Source organism: Sparus aurata, chromosome 12, assembly GCF_900880675.1.
Source record: "Sparus aurata chromosome 12, fSpaAur1.1, whole genome shotgun sequence".
Lineage (NCBI taxonomy): Eukaryota > Metazoa > Chordata > Actinopteri > Spariformes > Sparidae > Sparus > Sparus aurata.
In genome coordinates, this window is record NC_044198.1 from 16107669 (window position 1) to 16120782 (window position 13114).

The following is a 13114-nucleotide window of genomic DNA, read 5'->3' on the forward strand; positions in this document are numbered from 1 at the left end:
GGGACAATATCATGATATAAAATCACCCAAGCCTGCTAATCGTAGCAGCTCCACTCCCCTCCAAACTGCATAATCCTACTAAATTCCTGATAATAATAATACAAATTATTTCCCCATAATAATGGAAGTAGTAACACTAACATTAACCTGTATCATTTGGTTTGAAAAGGTATTTGTGAATGCAGAATTTGTCCCCTAGACCTGAGGGACGGCTCTAATCTGTAAGGTCTGATAGTAGCGCACATGCCCCGGTAAATGTCTGTACCAATATTTTGGCCTCCACGCCCGAGCGGATTTGGGTCCTGTGGATGTTGAGCGGCAAACAGGAGCCGTGTTTACAGTGAGAAAAAGTCGCGCGAGGATGCTCGTCTGTATACAAAACAGGGCCAACTCAGACATTTGACCTGGTTTAGAGGAAAAACTCCTGCGTTTTTTCGATCTCTTGCTTTTTCTCTCTGCATTTCAGAGCAATCATCACAACAACATTCATTATTCACCTTCCGCCTACTGTTTGGTTTGCTCCTTGAAAGGGGGCAAACGCACAGCTGGAAGCTCTCCTCCACTGCTTCCAATCCCCTTACACATGTCGAAGACGTGCTTTTTGTTGTGCGATACATAATTCCTAGTGTATTAAAGCAAACGCATGCATTGTGAATTTGAGGGCAGTTACACTCGACGTTGTTCTATCCTTTTTTATGCTACGACACCGTGTAGGACACGCAGGGACTGACACTTTGAGCTCATTAATAATTCTGACATTTACAGCAGTGAACTTTTCAGAGCTGCGCAGGCTGCCTTCTGTCATAATCATCTCCATAGTATTCATTAACTGAAGAATGCATACAAATCAAAGACAACACAGCCACTTATTCCCCGCCTGGAACCCCCTGCAATTTGGCAGATTTTAAGCATTAGCAGCGCTTTTCGGGGGTGCCTGACAGATTTCCCAAAGAAGAAGAATACAGTACAGTTTGCCTTTTTTCTGGCAGCCACACAAATTGTAGCGGCTACCGCAGTGTGCTTTACATGTTGGTAGTCATAAAGTAACCCTTCACCGTGGGGCTTCTGTCTGGGCCCCATTTAAATGAGACCCATTGAGCTTGCCCCAGTTAAACACTGTCTGCCATTACTTAAGTCACCGGGGACTGATCGTGGAGATATGGCACACACACACACACACACACAAACACACGCTGTACAAACACAGGAAAGTGCTGACACCCAACAGCAATCTCGAGTTGCAAGCCATTACTGGACTCGCAGTAACAAAGCCCAAAACCAAGAAAAGAGGTCACGCAGCGGGGTGTTTTGGGTGATGACGGTGGGCTTGGAAACTCTTTTTCGCTTTCAGGCCTCGCTGTGGAAACAGACTGTTTTGCAAGATGCTGCTGATGAATTCCGCGGTGTTTGCCGAGACTTGTACGGAGTAATTACACCAAAAACAGACAAAAACACTCATTCATCAGGGGCCTTCAACATACGAGCGTGGTTTTCGGCCGCGTCATTTTTTTAAAAAACATCCCTGACTCTTAGCACACATTTCAACTCTTCTGCGCTCTCGTCGACACGGGTACATGGAGGGCGGAGGAGGAGGTGTGCGGGGGGATTAATCACACAGTGCATACCAATTGTGAAGCTTTAATTTAGCACCTCATTTAACTCAGTAAAAACAACAACTTTACAGGCTGGCATTCTGACACACATTTAATTCTGCCCTCTGGTAATGGTCTGCTCTGTTTAAAAGTCTGTTTGGCAGCTCTGTAGATAACAGATGGAAGAAAAATGAGGGGAATTATGAGAAAGATTGATTTCCCGGGGATGAATGGTCTGGTATTCGCACAGATTTATCTGAAACAGACTTTCTCGGACTCTGTTATTATTGAATAAACACACACGTGCACCCGCAGGCGCGTGCACACACACACACACACAAACTCCTGCCACCATATGTAGACAAACAAGAACATGTGCACACAAAGGAACACACAGACGTACACAACACTAAGAAAACAGAAGCCCACTGAATAATGTGCGTCAGAAGGAAAATATTGTACAAGAGGTGAAAGAGCGCAGACTGTTAAGGACACAAAACATGAATCTCCTTTCAAAATTCACCTCTCATTCTGCAGACCGACTGAACGATTCTATAGGTGGGAATAATCACTTCTCACAAAAGTAAGCAGAAAAGTCGCAAAAAATCCAACTTTTCTCCCCTCCTTTCCCCTACAGTCTCGTAAAAATGTGTTCCTTCACAAGAACAAGAACAAGCATTGTCCTTTTCAGGCGTCCCGAGCCCATCTCTGAGGAACCGTAATGTAAACCAGAGGCTGTAACTTCTCTTGTGGCATCTCAAAGCAGACACAGGAATGGAGTTTAAAAAAAAAAAAAAAAGGCAATAAAGGAGTGGAGGGGGTCGGGGCGGGGGTGGCGGATAAAGTCCCTCATTTGAGGCCCATAAAAAACAAGGAGGCACAAACATTTATCTGTGGCAGGGCTTTCATCGGATGCTTTAAGAGCGCAGAAATAACAGAGAGCAAGATGCTGATAAAGTGGAGACAGGAAATGGGGAGCGTGGGTCTCCTGCTCTCATGTTTCAGTGGTCCCATACGTGCCCCCCCACCACCTCCCTCACTCACTCAATCCCTCCTTCCTCACCCCCCAACCCCTCTCTCTGTTCTGCTGACATACATAGACCACAACCCTCCCCGACCAGACATTAGCAGGGCGTCTGGAAACCACCACCCTTCTCCGTGATGCGGAGATGTGACAGTTCCGACAGCAACAAAGAATGAAGAGCAAACGTCTCGGTCCCGGGTACATAAAAAGACGGGCGTGGGGACGTATCCACTCGACAAAATATACTCTGCAGCTCGGCAAATGATTTATGACAGATAAATACTCTTCCTATTCTTCAACAGGGCTTTTATATATTTGCTTTAGTCCCATTCCACTCGTGAGGCTCCCGCTCCGAGCACAAGACAGGGCAAAGCCAGGATTAAGGGTTTAGCTTTGTCAATCAGAGTCAGAACAGAGAGGGAAAGACAGCAGCTGTATTTTCATTCTGGAGAGCAGGGGCCAGATTTCCACGGAGACATGAAACTTCAGGTGATTGCCAAAAGCCTCCTTGTTGCGCGTGTGTGCGTGCGTGTGACTCAGGTGTTATGAGTCACCATTGATATCATCTCGCTCATTACCGCCTCAGTGGTGCGTCGGCTGTTCTCATCAGAGCTGAACATATAGCCCGGCTTTAACATCAAAGGTGCCCCGACAGCGACCGAGCAGCGGGTTCAGAGAGCACCTTGAGATGATGATACCGCAGGAAGTACTCAGTATCCCATCAGCGCCGATGTCCTCATTTCAAGGAATTGTTTGTTTCATGTGGAATTATTGTGTTACTGCTTAGGCACAAAATGTTGATGCTGTTTTCATGCCTGACGGTATGAGACTCGTGCAGTACACATGTAGGTAGGAAGGTGAGATTTGCTTCGTTTCACTCACTCACTGGACGTCTGCAGGATCAGCGGTAGCTCTGATTGAATTGCTTCCCTGTATTGTTTTCACAATTACACACAGAATTCTGACAAATATTATTCTGGAAGTACTAAATCCGCAGACCAGCCCCTTTAAAGCTGGCTTATTAGGCGGAGTTTGTTACTTTTGGACGGAGCCAGGCTAACTGTCCCCCCCCCTCCTTGGTTTCCAGTCTTCGTGCTAAGCTAACTGCCACTGGCTGCAGCTTAGACTTTAGCACACCGATTTGAGAGTGTTATCAACATTCTAATCTAACTCTCAGGAAGAAGGCAAATAGGCTCAACATGTTGTAGCGCCATTTTTTCATCCAGATTGTCTGGGTGTGACTTGCCAAGTTTTGGAGATGTGGGCCACAGAGATGTTTGCCTTCTTCTAAATCAAGATGGCACTCTGTGGGGATGTGGCGTTTGAAAAAAATGTAAAACAGACAATTGAAACGAGTCAAGTGCCCCAATGTTTGAATGTGCTCGGTCCTGCCTTACTTGTTTTAGATGTGGCCCTGCTCCAGCACACCTGATTTGGGTGTGACCTGTCCCTTTAAAGCCACCCCATTTTTTGGGAGGAATTCAAAGGTATATTCACCCGACTTTAAGCTGTGCTGCTTCGTGGCCCCATAGACATGCATCAGCTAAGCTAAGCCTGGATTATCTCGCACCTGCATGCAGGGCATGTTTGGCCTAAATTTCCGGCCTACCGTCGGAGCTTCTCTCATCTCGCCGTGCCACATTAGGACTGCGCTCGCAATGTAGTAGTGGTATCCAAGGCTGTTCCATGCTCCATGCTGGGCAGGGGAACCAGGACTGCAGGGAACACCGTTAAAGGACATTGGGGAAATAACAGCATTCCCACTGACTCTGCTTTTTACTGCTCATCAGCACTTTGCTTTTTATAGTATCCGTGTGCATACATAAGAGTAGCAGCGTTCCTCTCCCAAATCCCCCCTAACGCCGTCTATTTGGCGCCCTAATCCTCTTTCCTAGGTAGAATAGCATGTATGGCAACAGTACAGGACGTTTGGTTTTTTTGCTGTGTCCACAGATGATTACATCAGCTGAATTAAGTGCTGAGGATCATCACACAACTAACAGACGGGTGACGAATGTATAGGAGAAACAAAAACACTTCATAAACACTTGTTTCTGAACTCCGATGGAGAGGACGAAACAGCAGTCTTCTGTGAGATAGTTTGGTTTCTCATTTGGTGTTCTGATGAAGGTTGGTGGTGCTGTCCGACACACCACTGTAAAAAATTCCCGTACGTGTTCAGCAGAGATGAGATTTGTTGACCGTGAAGGCCAGAGTATATGATGTACATCACTTTCGCTATCAAATTATCATATGACCCCTGGTGTCCTGTATGAATGCATCTCCCTCTCCAAAGTCTCTATTCTGTTTTATTTTATTTAATACTTGTCCGTACATAATATACAGGTTCCGGCACTATACAAAAAATAATGCGATAACTTTCAAAAATTAAAGTTCCTTCCACCGACTGCCTTTTAGTTAGTCCCATTTTACCTGCGTTTATAATGACACGTCCTTGACTGATTTCCTGTTGGGAGGACACAAAAATGCAGAAGGACATTAGCGGTTGAGCACCGGGGGGGAGGCCACGATGCCAAATTAAAGGGCAGGAGTGGAGTGTGTACTTATACTCACTCATGATGTGCTCTGTCAGCCCTGCTGCATGAGAAGGGCCACTTAACTCTCGTAATCACTTCGCTCTCCCCCCTTTGGCTCTGTCCTTCTCTCTGTCCCCCCCCCACCCTGTTTTTTCTGACTGTCGGCTCTGATCTCTAATCAGAAATGAACTGTAGATCAAGAGCAGGGACAGTGGTCCACACCCCCTTCCCCCCTTGGATGAGATCCTGTAATCACAGGGCTCTTGGCTAGTAAAGAGGCCAACAAGCCTTTGAATGAGACATGACTGTACCTCTAATGCATCAGCCATCTCAACTTTGAAGGGCCATTTTCTGGCAGAGGGGGCTATCACAGGTGTGGAATCAGGTCACCACCGCTGCCATCATCATCTTTACAATCATTATGCCTCATCTCATCCAGCAGCGTAATTGTAAGCGGGGCCTTTTATACAATTATTTTCATTTGCCGTCCAAAGCCCTAAAAAGCAAAAACTTGCCACAATATGTCAGGGTAATTTATGCCCCGCGGTGCACTTTGACTCACCCTACTCCGACAAAAAAATACTCTCAGTCGAACACACACGCTATCTAGGTGGTGCAGCGTACATTGTGTCGAGACACAGGTCAGCCATTCTGGCACAGGCCTGCCTGTCAAGTGCTGCTACTTGTGCCGAGCTCTGCTAATGGACTGCTAATAGAAGTGAATGTTGCACTGTGAAGCTCCCCTGTAGTTGAGAGTGTCACACAGGGTGATTAATGACACACTCTCCTCTCCTCCCCTGTCCGTCCCTGTCCTCACTCCATATCTCGCTTTCACCCTCTCTCTCTCTCTCTCTCTCTCTCTCTCTCTCTCGCTCTCTCTCTCTCTCTCTCTCTCTCTCTCTCTCCACTGTGTCTGTCTCTCCACTTCCACCCTCCAGCTCCCTCTCCTCTCCTCTCTCTCTCTCTCTCTCTCTCTCTCTCCACTGTGTCTGTCTCTCCACTTCCACCCTCCAGCTCCCTCTCCTCTCCTCTCCACTCCACACAACTCATTTTTCTGTCCCGTTTGCCTCTTTCGTGTCCTTGCGATCACCCTCTTCTCACTTTTAACTGCTGCACGATCTTTTCCTGACTCTTTTCCTGAGAAGATGGAGATGACAGGAATCTGGAGTCATTCACACACTCCCCCTCCCCCCACCGAAAGTCTTTTTTTCTAGTTACAAGTTGCTTCACAATACGAGTGCAACAAATACAAATGTCAAGGAAACCTCACAATGGAAAAACTGGTTAGGAAAAGAAATAGGGGGGAAAAAAGCTTTTGGGTTTACTTTACTGGAAGAGACATCCTTCCATTATGCTGGTCAGAGAGCATAAATATGCAGAATAAACACTCAAATTGCTTGGCAGCGAGGCTCCTAAACATCAGCAGCGCTGTTGATACTGAGGTTACGTTCTCCGCGTTTTTTCCCAGGACTTTGGTTGGTTTCTAACAACCTGAGGAAGAGTTCACATTGTGTTACTTTGCACAAATTAAACACTGTGGCTTTTAAAGGCTGATTAGGCTAACTGTGTTTAAATTTGACTTGTCTGGGGCTAAATGTTTTAAATTAGCCTCAGATATAATTTTTGAATTTAGATCTACTCCACCAGAATTATATCCTTACAGTTCGGATTCAGTTCAGACCATTATGAAGGGAGATAAATGAGTTAAAGGATTTAGTGAAGTTGAATTTTGAAGGCTTTTTTGGTGGCTTGTCAAACATTTCTGGTGCAGGGGGCAAAATGGCCTTATATATTTAACGGCATTTATCACTTTATTTTTAAATCTGGGCAACGAGATCAAATACCACAACATTTTTTTATGCTATTGGAATGACTAAGCAATTAACGTCAAGTAGCACAGTCTGGTAAATTCAGCAGAAGTACATCATTTTACTGTGCTGCAGTCTTAAAAGGCTTGTTTATTCCGCCCTTTACATACGAAAATAGATACTTCCACCTCGAACGATGCAACCGTAAATGCCCACATGCTTCCACACACACTTTATGTTGGCAGAGATCTTAAGCAACACATTCACAAGAAGACAGCTCAGAGTCAAGAGCTACTGACTGTTACAAACATGGCAAGGAGGTTGTGATCGTTTCAATTACGGCGTTTTCGGCATCACTGATTCTTCATCGTGCCCTATGATCCTGTCACTAAACTATTGGCTACAGTGCCCCCAATGATATCCATTGGTACTGCCCTGTTTTGTGCGCATCTTGCAAGTACGGACTAAATGTCTGTATCCATATAAGTGTCTCATGTTGAGCATAAATGAGCCTTCATACCAGGGAAGGACAACACTGACGTCATGTCACAACAAGATGATATCAAAAATCTGAGACAAAATACAGTCTCATATCATGATAACAATACCAAATCGATATATATATATCGCCCAGCCCCGAAGTGGAATCAGGACTTCTGGATATCAGTGTGTTTTTTTTCTAATCCTGTCTACAATGGCGGTCACAGCGCTCGCCTGCATCCGCACAACAAAAGATGTCGTCCACCAGATGACTGCAGAACTGTCCCAAGCGCCCAAAAATAACTCCATGTATATTTTCCTGCCTTCATAACAACAGTATATATAACATCAAGTGGAGCGGAGGAGCAAAAACTCAGCAGCCACTTTTCACAGTAATTATCACTCGCTGCCACGCTCCGTCTGCGGCTCAGCTAGCAAACCAGCATGCACCTCTGACCCCCCTCAGCACCGTCAGACCATACTGTACACACTGTTTACTCTGCCCTCTCCCTTCACCTGCGCCTAGGGGAGTGTGTTACTGAATCTTAATTTCCCTCAATTACATGAAATTGCTTCACTGTAACTGTGTCACTGTGCCTGCTCAGGGGCGCTGGCACACAGCTCTGATAGGAGGTAATGTGTAAGTACTGCTCTCCACGCACAATGCCCTCATTGTGCATACAGGCCCTGTTTATAGAATGACCGCGATGGTTGTAATGTTAGTGCCCCCCAAGGAGCCAGTTGTCAGGCCACAGGGAAGCTTGTTACAACAATAACCATAGAAATAACATTCCCTTTTACCTACGTTCCTCAAGCGGGGCGCTCAGATCTGCGTCTCAGCAGAAAAATATCCGCCTCTAGCTGTGAGTCACAATAATTTTGAAACTATATATATATATATAGCAAAAGATCTTTTAACTTTGCGCTCAAGAAAAACAATCCTCTGAAGACACATCATCAGAAAAAGCGGAGAAACAGCAGAGACGGGAACATGAACTGAGGGTGAGGGAGGAAGAGGGAGACACAGGAGCAGCTCTGTGGAAAAACTGAACTAATCCCAGGAAGGCCGGCACCCTGGGCTGGACCTCATGTCCGACCCGTCCACTGCCTGACACACAGGCACAGCATGTAAATGTCAGGCTTGAGCTATATTATACTTTTGTTAAGAAAATAACAAAGAAAACACTTTCGTCAAATATTTGGCGCCCAAAGCTTTTGAATGTTTTCTTTTAAAATACTGGAGAGACGCTCTGAGGTGTCGACTCCTCCTTAAACCCATCTCCCCGTCTTCACAACTGTTTTCAATCAGACTTTAATCGTGACTTTATTTACTGTGTTTATGTTTATAAGACCTTTTTTATGTAACCTCCTTCCTAGTTCCAAGCAGAGTTCTGGGGACTTTATGAGGACACCTTCTTTATTCAGTTATGGAGATGTATCAAATAGACATTGAAATATATATGTCTGAGTTTAGATTATCATCTTATTAATAATGCAAATGCTACCTTTCTGAGTTGTAAAATTCTTTCCGAAACTCCATAGCACTGCATCAATATTTGGAATCGATAAAGAAAGAGTAGAGCTTCTCTTTTGCTGGTCAGCCTGCGTGTTTCAGATCCACACATCCAAGCAAATGTTACCTACACTCCAACTATTTTATTTATTTATTTATTTATTTTTTTTTTTTACATATTATCAAGAGGAAGTTCTCCATATATTCCCGTAACAACTTGACATCCTCCATCAACTTTTTTAACACAACACGCGCGCAGACACAGACACTTGCACATGCCGCACAGCTCCGCCACTGTGCTGGAAACGAACCAGGAGTACATCTGTTCTCGCACCGAGGGTTTCCAATCACAGCTACTGTCACAGAGGCTCTCGGCTACCTCTCTGGCAGCTCCCGGCTTATATCTGTCTCAACCTGTCTCCTTTGTCGGGAGTTCAGCAGGTTAATGAGCACTCTCATTTCCCAGCACCCACTTGGGCCTGCGGATGGGACGAGAGCAGGGTCCTCTCCGAGAGCAAAGGCAGGAGGTAAAAAAAAATAAAAATAAACTGCAACCGCCGCATGAAATGTAAGCACATGATGGGCAGAAAATATGTTCTAATGACTCCACAACAAAAATAAGCAGGAGAGAGGGGGCTGGCGGTTGCGAGAGGGGGTAAGTGAGCCACTTTGATCACCAGTAGCTTTGCGCTGAGGAAGTGACTCTCCAGCGATTTGGAAATGTGTAGAGCTCATCAGTGCCCCAAAAATAGCAGGGCCCATTAATTAGTCTCAAACAATGTTCTCCTGGTGTATCGACTTCTTAATGGACAGAGAAGGACCTTGTTCACGTTTCCCATCTCGGCAATGACACGCGGCTCTCTGGGGGTTTTGGAATGGGTATTATGTCATCTCACCCTGCCCTTCAGCAACCGGACCTGTGCTGTTTTTCATTCTTCCTCTCCCTCTTCTGCTCATTAACTATGTAGGAGAGAGATGAAGGTCTGGAACAGCCAGATAAGGTTGCTCGCGGACCCTCATCCCTGTCTGGGATATGTGCTCGGACCTCCAAATTAAGCCTGTGCTGCTCTTGCGTGACGAGGAAAGCCTTCAAATTTCGAGAGTAAAAAAAAAAATAAATACATATATGTTTGGTTAAGTTTGTGGCAAAGCAAAAAAAAATTAAAAATCTGCTCGTTCCCCCTCATCTCATCAGTCATAGTTCATTCCAGGAAGAGCACAGGCAGACCACCTACCTTAATTCCTGAGACACACACACACACACACACATCATGGCTTCTGACATGCATGCACAAACACATACTGAACATTCACCCCTCACACAGACGGGTTCCTCCGAGCTCCCTTTGTTTGACAGACAATCCCACTCGGGAGAGAGCAGATTAAGCAAATGGCTTCAGGTGTTGTGGCATTATCTCAGCGCTCACCTTAACTGACAGATACTACGGTTTACAGAAAACATCTTTCAGCAGCTGCTCTGTGGGAAGAAGGGGGGGAAAAAAAAAAGAGGCCGAAGACGCACTGAAGGTTGAAAATACTGGAAGCAGGCTGATTGAAGTTAAATACGGCGAGAAATTAAAAAAGTGATTATGTGCAAGGTGTTATTGCTGGAAATGAGAATCGCCCTCCCAAACTTCACCGACATGCAGATTAATAAAGGCGGCCCTGGTAGAGAACAAAGGTCAGGGCAGTTTAAGAGGCTTAATAGCTGCACTGGATTCATCAGTCACCATCAGATAGTGAGCTCCTATCAAAGAGTGGATGTCTTACTTTTAAATTAACACATGAACAGACATTATTTTATATGTTTTTTGTTTTTTTTTTGGTTAAAATTCTCTCCAAGGGTTTCACACTGTGAGGATGTCAAGATCAGACTGGGCACGAGTGAGAATTTAGTAAAGAATAAATTATGGGTTGCATTTTATATTTCACCCCCTGCGATTCAGAACTGGTTAAATCCGTTTGTGAAGATTATTCAGGTCCTTTTTAAGTTATTATAAGGATCCATCTGTGGAGATGTGAAACAGAAACTCAAATATGGGCTGGATTGCATTTCTTGGTGGTCTCTCAGAAGCTCTGCTGGAGCACAACAGCACTTTTTTTCTGGTTTTCTTTTCTTGGAGAAAACACATGTGATGGTGGATCAGTTGCTGTGTCTGTGATCTGCACGACAGAAACAGGCAATATTCTCTCTGCTGAATGAAACTGTAGTGATTGTGTAGTGATTTTTTATTTTTATTTTTTTCCAGAGCAGCCATGGTGGTGTGTTTATCTTCATATTTAATTGGGAGCTTATAACTGCGGGCCTACATCCTTTACCTCAGGCCAAAGTCTGAATGTGTGTTTTAATCTCTTAAATATGCGTAAACTGTATTTTTTTCCACTAAAAGTGTGAGCGAGCGAAATTCAGGTGCTCCCTCCTGTCCACCACAACCCTGCTGCCGAACTTTCCCGAACTTTTAAAGCAAAGCTCACAGGTCACAGAATGCGTTTTTTAACTTTACCTTGCGCCACTCCGATATCCACCAGCAGCAGAAAAAGCAAAAGCCAGGACATCATCTTCTCAGGAGGCGATCTTCTCGGAGATGTTCCGCCGTCTCGGTCAGTCTGTGCGCCGTACCCCATGACGAGGAGTCAAACACCGCTCTGAGGCAAGTCCCGAGTCTCTGAGAGATTGCGCTCAAACACGCACTGGTGTTGCGCGCCGCGGGCAAGAAATTTCAACGGCTTCCAAAAAAAAAATAATCAAAAAAAAAACCTCCGAGCGCAAAAAGGAGACGGCCGGGCAGAGAAATATATCCAGCGGCGCTGCGCTTTTTTTTTTTTCTCGCAGTCATACAAAACAAGTGTGACAGTTTATGGAACAAGAGGCGGCTGCATCGCCCTCCGTCAGCGGGGATGTTGCACTAAAAGCTGCCTCCGCTCGCTTCTCCTCTGAAAGCTTCACTTGCTCTCTCTACAGATGTGGATCGATGTCTCCTTGATGGCAAATTCATGCTCCGGTTAGTCCCCCACGCAACCCCCCAAAAAAACCCCAAAGTCCTGTCCTCTCCTCTCCGGTGAGTCCCTCTGCTCTCGCTCTGTCGCACCTCTCACGCGTGCAAAAGCCGGAGTGTGTGTGCGTGTGAGTGTGTGTGAAGCCGTGTGTGCGTGCGCCGCGCCTCGCGCTCCACTGCCGGGACTGAACCGGGGGAAGGAGCCGTCTCTGCGGGCTACCTGCTCCTTCAGCCAATCCAAGTGCTCCTGCAAAGTGGCGGCGCTGCATCAAAACCTGGCCCGGACAGCGGCGAGGAACGGATGGCGTCTATCACACACATGATTAATGGAGGTGTCCGGGTTCAGTGAACATGACAGCCATGGAAGTCTGTGACGCCCGCAGTATCTACAAAAGACCTGTGAGGCTTCGGAATACAAGTCATTTCACAGTTTATTTCGTTTGGTGTCTCTATTCTGCATTAATGGAGGGGGAAAAAAAATCAGAAACTATTTGAGCACAGACTAAACAATACACAATTATACATTCATTTAAGTAAAAGCATATCATAAGTAAAATCATATTTTAAATACTAGTGTTTAATGCAGGGTTGTTGTATTGTTAGTGTTGGAGGACATACAAGTAGAGTGCTGATATCACAATGTAAAAATGCGATTATTATTTAGGACATTACTACGCTCTGAATCATTATTGATTATATCATCTCCTGGATAAAGCCAATTGATTTAAGAGAGTTTTAACTCCATTTAAAGTGTCAGATAAAGTTGTGTTTCCACCGCAGGGACCAGAGGAACTTCCGGTGCATCTCAGACCTGGGTGTAAATTAAGTTCCTGGTAGTTTTTGGGGGTGGGGCTTGCAGTGCTGAACATTTCTGATTTGTTGATTACTTGAGGCGTTTTAATTTAAGCACATTTTTTTTTAAGCCAGTTTGTTTTTGTCCATTGTGCTTTGAAACATCTAGATTAGCGGCATAACACATTTTAAGTGCCTTGAACTACTTTTCAAGCCACTAAAAAGTTCCTTCAGTCTGTTCCTCAAAGGTTTCAGTAGCCCACCTAAATATATAAAAATAAATCATGTAAAAACAACTGTCAGTTTGTTTTTTATACATCATCTGACTAATTTCCCTTATTTTCAAGGATCTTTAGACAGAGGTGGAAACAC

General features: G+C 45.1%; 1 protein-coding gene across 3 annotated transcripts in view; it reads right to left on the minus strand.

The window, feature by feature from the left end:
- The window catches only part of unc5cb (unc-5 netrin receptor Cb), a 129152-nt gene extending 116903 nt beyond the window's left edge, over window positions 1-12249 (minus strand). Inside the window, exon 1 of one of the 3 annotated variants that reach the window (XM_030436269.1) lies at window positions 11459-12249. In XM_030436269.1, coding sequence (XP_030292129.1) covers window positions 11459-11579 — 121 coding nt within the window. In that variant the 5' untranslated portion in view covers window positions 11580-12249. The remainder of the gene's footprint in view (window positions 1-11458) is intronic. The other 2 variants (XM_030436270.1, XM_030436272.1) reach the window with 2 other exon arrangements.
- Between the last annotated feature and the right edge of the window lie 865 nt (window positions 12250-13114).